Genomic DNA, 14,657 nt, shown 5'->3' on the forward strand with positions numbered 1-14,657 from the left:
CATGCATGTGTCATGTGTGGTCATGCATGTTGACTGGCACCGGGCTGGAGCAGGGACAGTGCGACCGGCGGGACCTGGGAGCTGCTTCCTGCCTGCACTGGGCACTGCTGAGCCACACCTGGAGTGCTGTGCCCGGTTCTGGGCCCCTCCATTCAGGCAGGACATTGAGGGTCGGAGCGTGTCCAGGGAAGGGAACGGAGCTGGGGAAGGGTCCGGAGCCCCAGGAGCGGCTGAGGGAGCTGGAAAGGGGCTCAGCCTGGAGCAAAGGAGGCTCAGGGGGGACCTTGTGGCTCTGCACAACTCCCTGACAGGAGGGGGCAGCCGGTGGGGTCGGGCTCTGCTCCAGGGAACAGCGACAGGACACGGCCTAAAGCTGCACCAGAATGGGGTCAGGTTGGACATCAGGCAGCATCTCTTCCCTGAAAGGGTGATCAAAGATTGCCCATGGAGATGGTGCAGTCACTGTCCCCATTTAAGCACAGACTGAACATGGCACTCAGTAGTGCCCTGGTCACCTTGACAAGGTGGTGTCCAGTCAYAGGCTGGWCCAGGTSACCTCAGAGGTCTCCTCTGACCTWATGGATYCTGTGACTTACAGYGCARCCTCTGGGCATGGCTGTCCCTACGTGGAACCCCTCACTCTGAATAGAAAGGTAGGAAAGAAAACACTTTTTTTTTTCCAAAATATAACTTTATTATATATATGCATATATACACACACACACCACACTCACTATATAGAAGCTGAAAGAACGCAAAACAGGGCTGGCCCACAAACTGTTTCAGGTGTGCACAGGTGTGCACAGCATACAGGTTTCCAAAAACCCCCAGCAGCTCCTTACCTGCGTCGTGTTTCCACGTTTCACACCAAACCACAACCCAGAGCTCACAGCACCGAGCGACATCGCAATCAAAGGAGTAAATGAAAATAAAGATGAAATATTTCTCAACTCAGTCCAGTGTCAAAAAAAAGCTTAAAAATCTAAATGTACAAATTCAGCCTTAAAATGGTTTAGTGCAAATATGAAAATTAACAGCATATTTTAAAGATATTTAAATAAGCTTTAATATAACTCTAGTGCTTCATTCCTATACATGTTTTCCCATCAATAGATCCAACAGCACAGGGGCATTTCCTGTTAAGGGTGGGACAAACCCAGAACCTGGGAAGAAACAGCATAAAGTCACTTATTAAATCATTTATTCATCTTTCACTGAAGTTTGTTAAAAAGGAACAAGGGGGTATTTATTAGTGGAAGAGCAAAATATTTATGCTTGTAGGGATTCTGGAGCGGGCGGGCAGGGGGAGTGGGAGCGAGGGCTCGAGAACCGCTGTCCCTTGTCCTGACATTCAGCACGCACGGCTGCTGGTGGTGCAAAGTCCACGGGGGTGTCCCCCATCAGAAGGTCTCTCAGAAGGTCTCTCAGAAGGTCTCTCAGAAGGTCTCGTCGTCGTTGCAGTCGGCCGTCCAGTGGCCGAACACCTCGCACGTGTCGCAGTAGGGCCGCTCCTCGCGCCGGCTGCCGTGGTGCGCGGAGTGCGGCGGCTCCTCCAGCGCCTGCGCCTGCGTCGGGCAGTCCTCGGTGTCGTGCAGGTCGAAGCAGCCGCAGATGTCGCAGAAGAGACGGGGCTTCTTCTTGGACAGGCTCTCCTCCTCACTGCAAGAGTGGCACAAGTCAGTGTCTGTCACACAGGAGAGGGCCCATGGCCTTGCAGTCAGCTCGGGGTTACTGAGACTCAGGAAACGCCACAGAGCTCAACAAAAAATAGGATAAACCCCCTTCAACACCACCCTGCAGTGCCCCCACAATCCCCTACACTCTGCTATTTACTGAACGAGCTGCTGCTTGTGCAAATACTTGCACAAAGACATTTAAAACAAACACATGTAAACAAGTATCTCTTWTCCCCTGAAAGAGCTGAAGTCATGATGTATGAAAGAGGTTTTCGTGCTATTTYTCTGGATTAGATCTTCCCATCCCAACCCAGCTACGGCCTCTGGGGAGCAAAGACTCTCCTGCACTTGGAAAGGGCCAGATGCACCAACTCTGACAACAGATACARCCTGATACATCAGTGTTTGTGACTGGTAACTACAGAGCACCATGCAGAGCACTGTGAGGGAATGCCACAGTGTAAGGAGAAGGCTGGATTCAACCACTGAACTCCAGGGAAAGCTCAGTTTGTCCCTCCTGACAGCTGAGATCAGGCTGGGGSACCGTGCAGCTGCCAACCTGCCAAACACCAGCTCCCAAAACAAGAGCTGAAGTTTCCTCTATGTACCTGTCATAGTTATTTATCTCCTCTTCATTGCCATTGAGGGCTGCTTCACACATTCTTTGTATCTTCAAGTTCAATTCCTCRTTTCTCCTTTGCAGATCCACTATCACTGAATTCAGGAAGTCGATCTAGGAGTGACAAGGACAAGGACAGTCAGAGGGGCAGGGATGGCACCTCCCCCAGCCCCAGAGCTCAGCACTGCTGAATGTAACCAAGGAATGCTTAACAGGGAAGGAAAGAAGTGGAACCAACCTCGCCCTGGTGGATGGAAGGGTTGCCATCAGCAAGTGAATTCAGGGAGGCAGAAAACCAGAAAAAGATTGGTGGTTAGTGTGTGTCCATGACAGTTCTGATGGCTGCACGACTGGCAAGGACATTTTCTGATCACTGTGACTGACATTCGTGATCTGACAAGGACTTTATCATGAGCAGAAGATGATTCTATTSCAACCATCTTGCTGGCACTTCCCGTGGTCACTGTGACTGTGACTCTGAATCACATCTTCCTTGTCCCAAGCAYGTGCCAGCTGAGCACTTCCTTCTCCACTGCGGCCACCCCTTGTTCTGAGTCCAGTTCTGCAGTCAGGAAGAACTGCAGAAGCTCAGAGATACCCAGGAGCTCAGGGAGCCCATTTCTCCCACATGGCAAGCACCAGATTCAGTGGGCCACAGCTTTTTCCTCATTCACACCCAAGAAAGCCTTGGAAAGGAGGCCAAGGAGCAGTGAGTGTGTTCTGCTGGGCTGTGCCTCACTGACAGGCTGCACAGCACAATCTGCCACCCTCCTTTCCTGCTTCCTTCCTCACATTCCCATAACCTCAATGTTTCTCCAGTATCACTCAATCACTTGATTCTCCCTATTTACTGTCACTGACCTTTCAAAAGCTCAGAGCTACCAGATAAATCTGCCCTTTAAAATCCTGACTGACAAAGCCCAGTGAAGATTGCCTTTGGAGTATTTCCCCCTCCTACAGCCCCACTGCTGGTTTAGCATGCCCATGTGCACATCCAGTACCTGCTTCTCTCTTGCAATTTCATCCTGAAGCAGAGTAGCAGCATCACCTTTAAAGAAAAAAACAATAAGTGAGAAGTACAATGGCTCAGTCAGAAATAACCTCACCATGTCTGGTCTCAAGCTCCCAGCTGAGGGCACTGGAGTGGCTCTCACTTTACCTGAGGGGCTCATTACAGTTAAAGGCTGCTCGTTGTTTGCCTTGAGTTTTTGCTCCAAGTTCTTCACCTTTTCCTCAAGTTTCAGTTTGTCAGACTCCAGTGACTTCACCACTGACTGCAGGGTTTTTGCAGAAGCGTTTTCTCCGCGGAGCACCGTGATCTGGAAGAGTTGTTTGAGAACACTTGGACCTTCCAGCACCAAAACAAAGGACTGGCACTYGTGGCAAGGGCTGAACAGCCACCAGAACCACGGCACAGCACAGGTATCTAAACATCTGATGCTAARGTTTAACTACACCACATGAAAGAAAAATGATCAGCCAGCTCTGCAGGACACAGCACACAAAGCCCCTGGCTGCAACTTCATCGAAATTAGGAATCATCCCATTCCTCATTTACCTCATGTCTGAGTTTTTCCAGTTCCTCATCTTTTTGTGTGATCAAGGCACTAGTGACATTGATGGATTTCTGTAAAGATGCTCTCTCTTCATCRATTTCTTTTTTTAAAGTTGATTCTCTAAAAGAAAACCAAGTACAACCAGAAATCACCTAATGAATGGATAACTGCAGTGGCCTAAAGTAGTCTCATTTAATTTCAAGTATTAAACTACTGTTAAGAAGTGGTTCTTATAAAACAAATTACAATTTGCTACTTGACTAAGGTTTTAAATATGTATAAACATTTCAGGTGTTACAACTGTGGAAACAAAGCAAAAACTTTACCTAGGTAGTACATGCCAGAATCTGCATAGCACCGTATCCATTTGAATTTAAAGGAGCAAGTTAACAGACTGGGGAGATACAGGATAAACAAACATGTTGCACAATGTTCCACAAAACCTAACTTGAGAGTTTTGTTACTTCTTGAAAATTATTAACAAGCAACAAAACAGGCATGCAAAGCTCATTGTACAAGTTGTCATGCAAAGCATGGATGAGGCTGGAAATATCAGCTGGTCCTCACTAATCTCAGKGACCTCATCATCTCCTTCACATGGACAAACCACATGGGATTTGYTTTACTTCACAGGAGAAGGGTTAAAAACAAATCCTCCAAAGCAGGGACAACCCCTCTTCTGTGTACAAATGTCCAGTTCTCCTAATCTTTTCTGTGGATCTAACAGAGATACAACTTCTGCCTGGAGTTCCTGCCTTAAGGCACCACAACGGTGACACCCTCACACTGGGCAAGGGGATCTTCCTGCCAGGTCACACAACACACACAGTGCTGCTCCTCTGATGGGAGGAACATTGCTACAGAATCCTTTACAAGATGAAAAAATTGGTTAAAAAAGAAAACAATAAAAAAGTGACTTCRAGCTGTTTACTTTTCTCCTAGAGGAACTGGCTCTCCAGCACAGGCAGCAGTGCTGCTGTCAGCTCTGAGCTCCTGCAGGGATTCCAAACTGCACTGCACCCTCCAGGAGTGCTGAAGGATCAGGAGCAGAGCCCATCCATGTGGGAGGATGCTCAGGGGACAGCTATTGAGCTCAAATGGAGAAGTTTCCATCTCTGTGGTATCTACAGTTAGTGAGAGCCACGATACCCAGACCATGAAACACAATAAATCTCACCCACTTGAGATAAATGGGCAACTCAACAATGAGAGCACAATCAATGCAATTCTTTCATTGTTCAGATTGCACTCAGGAATGGAAGCAGCAAGTGGAGAATCTGGGGTTTAGAAAAGCTGAGGCAGCTGCCAAACAAGAACCAAAATGTGATTTGGTTTGGTGTATTTTTACAATGAGAGAATCAACAGAAGTGGAAACACAACAACTTGCAGACTGCGTGATCTTGCCTTCAAATACAAATTTATAATCTTGTTAATAATACCCAAAAGGGAACTGGCACATGAAAACCCCCAGCAAAGCACTCAAAGCTGCAGAGTTTTCCCCACGTTCTCCCACAGGATCCCCAACACTCCGGCCCATCCATGGTTTTCAGTGCTTTGCTGAGTGATCAAAGGCAGTGGTGCTGTGGSAAACAATGCCCCCAGTGCAGAGGTGCTGCTGACAGAGCAGGGCTGCAAATCCAGGATTTGCTGGCAAGTAAATCCTGAGGAGATCTGGGAAGCACATCTGGAAGTTGCTGCTCACAAGCTCTGCTGCACCCGAGACTCCTCCCGAGCGTCCCCGTGCTGTGCAGGCACTGGGAAGGGCAGATGGAAAYCCAGGGACTCAGCCCATGCTCAAGAGCTTGTGATTGAGCCAATGTTTCCACTTGGTCAGATCTTCATTGCCAGATCAGGACCAAACAGATGCTTTTGGTACAAATATGATTAATTTGCCATTTGTCGGGCTCAGCTTCAACCACCACAACACCRAGGTGGTTGAGAAAGGCAAACAGGTTGTAAGGATAGAAATCAAATATTTACAGACTCAATACAGGAGCCTCGAATGCTAAAACACAAGGGGAGAGAAAGGAGAGAAGAGGAGAGAAAACAAGAGGGGAAGAAGGTCCCTGTGCTGTAGCTTTGGGTTTTCTTTCCCAGGACAGTCTCTCCGGGAGCTGCTCCAGTGGAAAACCCAAAACTGCTGGAACTGGAGAAGCTGCAACTGCAGAAGGTGCTGATCCCTGAGGGTGGATCACAGATCCCTTCCAGGAACAGTCTCAGCTGCTGCTGGAAGTGAACGGTGCTGGGAGCATCGTGTGCAGTGAAATCACACACAGGGAGATTAGTGCAAGTGCTGAATGTGAAATAACTGCACTGTGAGGGCTTGCAAGGGAAATCTTATGGGAACTATTTGTTTTATTTGGAAAAAAAAAATGATTTGGTGGACTTTTATATTGCCAATTCAAATTCAAAACATCTGTTTACCAGCAGGGGGAAATCAAAACAATAAAAATGACTTTTTCATTTAGATGCCATTTTAAAACTTCACTTTCTTGAGGACAGTAAACCATGTTCCGAGCAGTGTGTGGAAGTCACAGGAGAAAGTTTGGTTGTTTTGGTTTAAGATTAAAAAAATCACCCAGATTCTTCCCTTACTATAAAAATAAGAAATTCTAAGAATGAAGCAAATACCTTAAAGTGCTACTGGGTAAGCTTTAAAAATGCAAGATAACAAGAACCACATGTTAGAAAACATGGAGTACAAATGCAAAGTACTTTAAGGAAGAACAAAATTTGCACCAAGGGCCTTTTCTGTTTTGGTAAAAAATATATAGACTTTGTTTTTTCATTATTTATATATATATATATATAGAGCTGAGTGTTTTACAAAACAAAAGCAAGACACCAAGGGACAAAGGCAGCCAAAATATGTACAACAACTTTACTAAAAAAAAAAATTAAATTATTTATTGTAACGTGGATAGACTTTCTTGAGTCTTACCATTAAAGACACACAGATATAGCAAGGGAAGCAAGGGCAGGAAAGGGAAGAGAGAGGAATGAAATGAGTATCGAGAAATAGCGAAGCTCAAAGACAGTCAGACAGCAACCCACACTGAACCCAACGAGCTGAGCAACAYAGAACCCCCCCTGATCCATAAACACCAAACTCCTGCCACTCCCAGCTGGATTAGTTCATACAAGGGGATGCCCAAATAGAGGAAGAGAATTCCTGGGGGTGGAAGGAAGGTGAGAAAACCACCACTRGAGATTTGACCTAATTGAAACACAAAGATGGCTCTCGTTCAGCAGCTCGAATTCTTCAGGCAAAAGGAGGAAATCATCTTYCCATCACCACATTTTTCATTATTTTTACTTCATTAGCTCTCTATTCAGCCTAAGTTAGCACCAATRCCATATACTGGCATGTTCTGAGCATGAGTCCTTGCTGTTTGCCTCAGCAAGGCTGTTCCTATTCCTCATTTTCCTCTTCTATTGCAGTTTATTCAACACTGCTGAGCAATGTCATTAAGCCAGTCACAAACTGGGGCATCTTGGTGTAAAAAATAAAGTCATGGCAAAATTCCTTTGCTGATTTCCTAATTGTTTGAATTATTTCAGGCAGCTCACCCRGAGTAAAACAGGAGAAGGAAGACGAGAGGCACACATCTTCCTTTGGAGAACTTACAAAGAGTTTGTCTTTGAAAATGTTTTCTGTGAATCACAACTGCTRGAAAGTGTCAAATGATTTGGCCCCCTCTCGCACCTTCCTTTGCTCAAGGGAGGTTTTTTTTTGAATTTTTCAGGAGTTCTATTGCTGAAAACACCCTTTAGAACACATTCAGGAACACCCTTTAGAACACGTTCAGGAACACCCTTTAGAACATGTTCAGGCTGGTGATGCAGCTCATGAGGTTGGTTAAAGCTGAGGTTCAGCTGATCCAACTCTGACATTTCCTGGGGTTGGGAAACACCCCCTGTGCCCGCTGATCTTTGGAACAGTGGGAAACACAACAACTTCCTCCCTGAGAACAGTGTTAGGGCACAAAGAAGGGAACAGTAACAATACTGAATGGCCAAGGATGTGCATAAACACCCAAGTGCCACTCACTGCTCTTTGTYGTGACCATTGTAACTTCTGGACATTTCACAGGGGTTGGTTTGTTTTTCCTGGAACACCCGAGGTGTCGTGGGGAGCTGTGTTGTTTTCTCAGGATTTATGTAACTGCTTTTGGAAAGCTCCCATCCTGCTCGAGGCACAGGGGCCAATCAGCTTCCCATGCACACACTGCAGATACTCAATCTGGTGACTTGGGACCTTTCCCTGAGCTGCAGTTTACAAAGGGATGCCCCAGTCACCCAGGACAGATCTCCTGGCATTTAAAAGCAGTGCTGAATGAACTGCAATAACCCACAAGGAGCTCGACAAAAGCCCCAAAMCATGAGAGCAGCAAGTCAGTGCTCAGTAACTGCTGCTTTTCTTTCCTTTTCCTCTAAAAMCCCTCCCCAGCATCCCTGTATTGTCTTTATTTCTCAGGAGCTCGCCAGGTCAGATCTGTGCACACGCATTTGATCAGACTGAGGGACAATCCAACATTCCAGAGCAGACTAAAACCAAACATTCAACTGGTCACTGCAAATAAGAATTACCACAATGTGGGAGGTGTGGAACTAAAGCAAACGTGGACGCTTCCAGCTCTACTCCAACGAGTGTAACAACTCAGCACTTTTAACCATGACACAACAGAAAAGAGCAGCTCTTAGCAGAGGTTTTGTGTTATGTTTCTGTAGGACTTTGGGGTTAAACACACRTCAGAAAAAACAACTTACCTCTTTTTCATCTCTAATAACTGGTTATTGAGTACTGATCTCTCCTCTTCCAGCTAAAACACAAATACAGACTCCAGTTAATACACTAAAAATTGTTTCCTTTGTATATAACATATCAGAGCATCATTATATCATAAAATAAAGGTGGGAGAGGCAGCAGAGCTCCCAAATCCTCAAAGATGCAAATTTTCGACTGGCACAGCAGATGCACCCAAACACAAAGTGTTCAGTGACCAAGAACATCAGCCAGTGAGGGCCTGGTGGTGCTTYAWGAACATTTCTGTGTCYTGTGCACACAGCAGAGGTGTGGGACACTATTAAAGGATATTTCCAGGCCCCACACACACCAAGAACCCTTTGTGTACCTGGCCATTACAGCCTAGCCCTGGAGATTGCTGGGTTTGCTGTGCTGAGCTGGATCACTGTTCCACTGATCAGTATTTGTTACTGCCCTGAGATAAATTATTGATCCCAAAGCTGTTGGTCTGGTGTTTGTTACCACATCCTGAACCTGCACTTCACCAAGGCCACTCTAAAGCCCTTAAAACCAGCAAGGCCTTCACCTGAAAATGTTGTTGGTTCTTGGGTCCAAACTGGGTTAGGAAATGCAAAGCAACAAAACTGCCAAGGCCCACCACAGAAACACTGGGCAACTGAGCTTCTGAAGGTGACRAAATTCAGTATTTTTCATGCAAATTAATTATTTTTCACCATCTCCTCYTTCCTTCTTATTCAATGGCCAAAGGCAGCAAATAGTGCTCTGAGAACTGTCTGTACCAGAACTCCCTGAGCACAGTCTCCAGTGGGATTTCACAAACTTCCAGAGTTCATGCACAAGGTCGGGAACACATACATTTATAATGGAAACCTCAGAGCCCTGACAACAGCTCCTGCTCCTCACAGAGAGAATTCTTTCAGCACTTTGCAGATCCTGAGGTTTGGCACAGAAGGTGTTAAACAAGTTTCCTCGAGCAGGCAGGTTGTCTGCCAGCCCCCAGCTCTCAGCTAAATGCAGCTCACTGAGAGAAGCCATCTCCTCCACATTTCCTGACAAGTTACCTTCTCCTTCCCTGGGCTGCTAAACCTTCCAGCTTTGGGATTAACAGGGATCATTTTGCTGGGCTTAATCAGACAGCTTTATTGATATGAAAAATAGATACTAGAAGGGTGTAGAGAGACTTRTATAAATAATTCTTGAAGCAAATCAAGATGTGTCTCTCAAGGCAAGTGACCACTGTGGGAGAGCAGAGGCACTGTGGGGGTATGGCCAAGCTCTTCCCATAGGTCAAATCCAGTCAAAGCTCAGTTTTACCAGCAGCACCAGATCCCCAGAGTTTCTGTGTTGTTTCGTGCCCAGAGGCAGCCTGTGTGAACTCTGACATCTGCACAGAGTGGTGACAAAAAGGGAGGAATGTGAAGAGTCTGAGAAATGCGAATCCCAGGGAGCTGCGGTGCTTCGGGGCTCCAGGGCCCTCTGCTCCTGCAGGTCCCCACAGTGAGGGGACATTTCCTGAGCATCCCCATAGTGAGGGGACATTTCCTGAGCATCCCCACAGTGAGGGGACATTTCCTGAGCATCCCCACAGTGAGGGGACATTTCCTGAGCATCCCCACAGTGAGGGGACATTTCCTGGGCATCACCTCCCAGCTGCTGTTTTGGATTTCCTGTCCCCAGCCAGCACTGGCATTTCTCTGCAGCCACACTCAGTACCCTCTGAGCAGATCTTACACACTGTTAATAAAAGATGGGCCAGCTGAGCTGCTGGCTATTTCTACACCTTCTCCAATGAACTTCAAATGCCCAGGCAGGTCTGAGGCTCCCAAAATGACACAACAAATAATCTGAAGCCAGGAAAGTTCCCCGAGTTCAGTATCTATCTGAATGTGACTCTTTAACTAATTACARTCAGCTAATTATTTATGGATCAATACAGAAAAGCTCCCTCAGCATCCTTGGTGTGAGACACTTTAACCTTTACATGTCCGGATAAATCATTCATGAAACAGGATTCATTAATTTTGCAAAGTGTGTCACAAGCAGCCACAGATTCTCTAACCCAATTGACAACACACTTGTTAGAATTTATGTGGTTACCATAACAACAGCTCAAAATTCCCAATCTCGTGTTTGCCCCTTCCCAAATCATTTAACAGCACCAGCACAGACCCTGTGCAGCCTGAGCTCTGCTTTCCTCCCCACTGCCYGGATTTTTGGGAGCACAACCTGCAGCTCCAGGGCAATCCTGCTGTGGGAAAACCCTCGCTGCCACCACGGACACTCTTCCAATATCTAGGAAAGGATTCTTCATGGTGATATTTTCCTGCTTCCCACAGAGCCTGAAGCCAGRGAGCCCAAAGCCTGAGCACGGTGTGACAGGAAAGGGGAGGTGTGGGGATACCAAAGGTCTCTCCCAAGCTTTTGGGAGGCCGAGGTTCACAAACCCTGAGACACCACAGCCCAAATACCACATTAGGGAACTGCAACAGGCAGCATTCCCACATTGCCGAGATTCAGATCACATCCTCCTCACAGAATGGGACACAGAAAACACCMAGGGCTGAAGAAGGCAAACAGACTGTGTACCCAAACTCCAGCAGAGCCTCCAGATCCTCGCTCTCAGAGCCATGGACTMACGGGCAGGACAGGCTGTGGTGTAACCGTGCTGACACCATTACAGTTTGTGAGGTGATGGATTAATGCCTGTGCTTCCCACACTCCAGCTGTGTGTCCTGGCACTGAGAGAGGGATCCCTGCTGACAGATCCATAGCCAGCAGGATGCACACAGCAGGATTCCTTCCCGAGGTCAGCTGGAAATGAGKGAGGCCATGGACTGAGCTGCAGTGACCATGGCTGGGTCACGGCTCGGGGGCCATGGGGTCCCTTCCCTTGGGGCCTTCCCGTGTGTCCAAACGCAGAAAGATTTGACCCGTGCTGCCAAATCCTTCTGAAGTTACAACTCTCCCTGGAAATAACAGGTTGCCTCAAAGACTCTGCAATAATTTAGGAAACGCTGTGGGAGTGGGGAGCAGCTCGCACTGGCTGTTTGGGACGTGCTCTCCCCACTCTGCTCCTCAGATGGGGAATGAGTCAGTGCTGAGCCCACACGTCTGGGACTCTGCTCGTCACCTCCAAAGGCTCTTGAGGATGAAGGAGCTGAGCATTACTCCTGGCAGCAGCTAAAAGGATTTACAAACTGGCCAGAGCTGTGGTCATCCATGCTCAGTACTTCCAGACTGCACCCTTGGGGAAAAATCAGCCTCTTGGCTTTAAAAATATGACTCCTTTTGCAGAGTGCAGGAGTCACAGGAGCAGGATGCCCTGCTCTGCACAGGGGCTCTCTCAGAAAGGCAGGACACAAACAAACCCCTGTCTCCTCCATTCCTGCTTTTGGATCTTTTGGGTAARATTTTCCTCAGATTCCTTCACAGCGTACCTGTTACCAGAACAGCTCCACAAGAACTAAACCCACCACATCAGTGGCTGYAAATCTATTTTATCCTCTGGCAAGRACCAGTGACACAAGCTGAGTAACTTGCCAATATTTAGGATTCCAACATGTTCAGATACAACAGTAAAAAATAAAATAAAATAAAAAATTAAGAGTCTTCTTCTCCTTATAAAGTAGCACCAGAAAAGCACCTTACAGGGGTTCTGTTCCCCAGGACCCACTGCCTGGCTGCAGCACCGTGTGAAGTTTGAGCAGACACATGCACAGCACAAGTCCAACCAAGKAGTTTTACACAGTATTCTGAAATACATCCTAAATACTCTTAGTTTTCGGTGTGGAAAGCAGGAATAAGTAGAATTAAATAACTACATTTCCTTAGTACTGGTGAATGGACATTTCTGCAGTCGTATAATGAAATGACTCCCGACAGAAATAGCAACTGTCTGTTAATACACTTGGCTAAAGCACGTTTAATTTATGCTCATTCCCCAGCCTTCCCAAGTATCCTTCCCGGGTTACRTAACCTTCTGTCAGCCTGCACTTCCAACCTCCCCGTGCAGGTGGCTTCCAAATTTATTTTCCAGCGTTCCCAGCACCACTGATCCTCTCCAGCAGCGCTCAGGCTCCCCGGGGCAGCCCCGGCGCTCCGGCAGAGCCTCCACCCGCCCGCTGCGGCCGCTCTACCTTGTGCTGGCTCGACACCTCGTCCCTGCTCCTGCCCAGCTCCTCGGCCAGTTTCACGTTCTCCTCCTGCAGAGCTTCGAGCTGCTGGGACTTGTGAGCCGCTGCCAGCTTGAGCGCTTCGCTGCGAGCACACAGAGAGCATCGTTACCATAGGAACGGGAGAGGCGAGGGAAAACCGGGGGAGAGAGGCGGCTTCACAGCTCGGAAAAATACATCAGGGTCACGTGGATGAGGGACCGGGAATAGCGGTGACAATTGTGGGGACACGGGGACGGGCTGAACCCCGCGGCTGCAGGTACTCGGGAATTCCCATGGGCAAAGCTGCGATGGGAAACGCGGCGGGGTTTGGGCTTTGGAGACGTTTGTAGCCCGGACTTTTCACAGAAGGGAATTTTGCAGCCAGAGGTAAAGCAGGATTGCTTAAAAGCATAAAAAACAAAAAGAAAACTAGGGAAATAAAACCAGTTTAGAGCTGCACTGATTTAACTACTCCCTACAAGGTCTGAAATCCAAACATACAACAAAGTGCAGGATCACAGGAAGCAAATCATCCATTCCATTATATTAAGACACTAAACTGTAAAGGAGACAAAACAAAGCTGGAATAAAAAAGGCTTTGCAGCTTTTATCAGCCTGTGCTGCTACTAATGAGTGTGGTTTCCTTAAAGTAAGTTTATTTGTAGCAAATTTTTGAAAATATTTTGCGTGCTGGCTGTAACGAGTGACTAACATAAAATCTTTAACATCTGACACCTTTCAAAAAGCACAAAAGATATCCTTAATTCCACTGAATAGTAATTTTTATTACTGCTTYGTTTTTYWAAAAAGGAGTCAGTACTCTKGTGTGCCAATACTACAGACTCAAAYCCTGACTGGAATATTAAAAATACTTTTTATAACTGTGGGAAGTAGAAGAACCCTTAAATCAGAAACTTATTCAAGCATTTCAAAATACAAGGATTTTGTCTCTTAGTGGGCACATTTGGACAAAAGTCTGATTTGAGTTCAGCATCTGATGGGACTCTATAATTAAACAGTACAACACACAAAATAACTGTGAGCACAAAGATCAATTAAAAACTAAACAAGCTTTCCCTTCTCCCCAAGGTCTCACAGCTCTGATGTGATCAGAGACCACATTTAGTAGCAATCTAAAAAACAACAGAATTCACCCCCTCAGAGTGATCAGGGTCCTGGGAACGCCTTGTGGTGCTGCAGATTTTCAAGGCAGCATCTCCTATAAATAATTCCTGCCTGGCAAATCACAGCCCAAAATCTGCTGCCTTTCTGTAATATCAGAGTCTACTCATCCCTTGCTGTTCCAGCATTTGAGCCCCAGCAGTCATTTACTCTGGCATTTCCCACCAGCACTGAGACAGGAATTGCTCACAAAAAGAAATCCTGCCTTTCTCAAAGGGGTCTGTGCAGCCACTGCAGGGCACCAAAAATTGTGATTTTTATTCCCTGTGCCACAGCAAAAGCTTTGACACAATGAGATTCCACAGGAAAAATTACTCTCTATCAAATGCTTCAGTTCACCTGTGTCCAATGCTGTTTTTCCAATGAAGMAGCTCAAATAATGAACAATGAACTCGAGTTTTACACACCATGTCAGGATTTGGTTTGCACCAGTTAATAAATAAATACACAGTGGAGCCACAGAAATCAACTTCATAAAGCCATCAATGAAAAATAAAAGCAGAATCAAATATTCTGTGAACAAAGCTATTTAACACTCCAAGTGTACTTGTAATTAAATCAAACAGAATTCTCTTCTAATAAAGATTTTACTATCATCTTGTGTCCTCAGGTGGCAGAACCCTCCAACAAACAAATTATTTCAAACTCTGCTCCAAGGCTCTGCTCAATTCCCTTCAGCAATTTAGTAGCAACATTCCAACT

General features: G+C 46.5%; 1 protein-coding gene across 1 annotated transcript in view; it reads right to left on the minus strand.

The window, feature by feature from the left end:
* Positions 1 to 675: 675 nt before the first annotated feature.
* The window catches only part of CLIP1 (CAP-Gly domain containing linker protein 1), a 60,392-nt gene continuing 46,410 nt past the window's right edge, over positions 676 to 14,657 (minus strand). Inside the window, exons 20-27 of the mRNA XM_057377777.1 lie at positions 12,756 to 12,876; positions 8,622 to 8,674; positions 3,854 to 3,971; positions 3,455 to 3,614; positions 3,297 to 3,343; positions 2,817 to 2,822; positions 2,285 to 2,409; positions 676 to 1,659 (exon numbers count right to left, since the gene is read on the minus strand). Of these exons, the coding sequence (XP_057233760.1) occupies positions 1,437 to 1,659; positions 2,285 to 2,409; positions 2,817 to 2,822; positions 3,297 to 3,343; positions 3,455 to 3,614; positions 3,854 to 3,971; positions 8,622 to 8,674; positions 12,756 to 12,876 (853 nt within the window). The 3' untranslated portion in view covers positions 676 to 1,436. The remainder of the gene's footprint in view (positions 1,660 to 2,284; positions 2,410 to 2,816; positions 2,823 to 3,296; positions 3,344 to 3,454; positions 3,615 to 3,853; positions 3,972 to 8,621; positions 8,675 to 12,755; positions 12,877 to 14,657) is intronic.

Source organism: Malurus melanocephalus, unplaced genomic scaffold (assembly GCF_030028575.1).
Source record: "Malurus melanocephalus ecotype Western Australia unplaced genomic scaffold, MMel_1.1 scaffold_325, whole genome shotgun sequence".
NCBI classification, from domain to species: Eukaryota; Metazoa; Chordata; class Aves; order Passeriformes; family Maluridae; genus Malurus; species Malurus melanocephalus.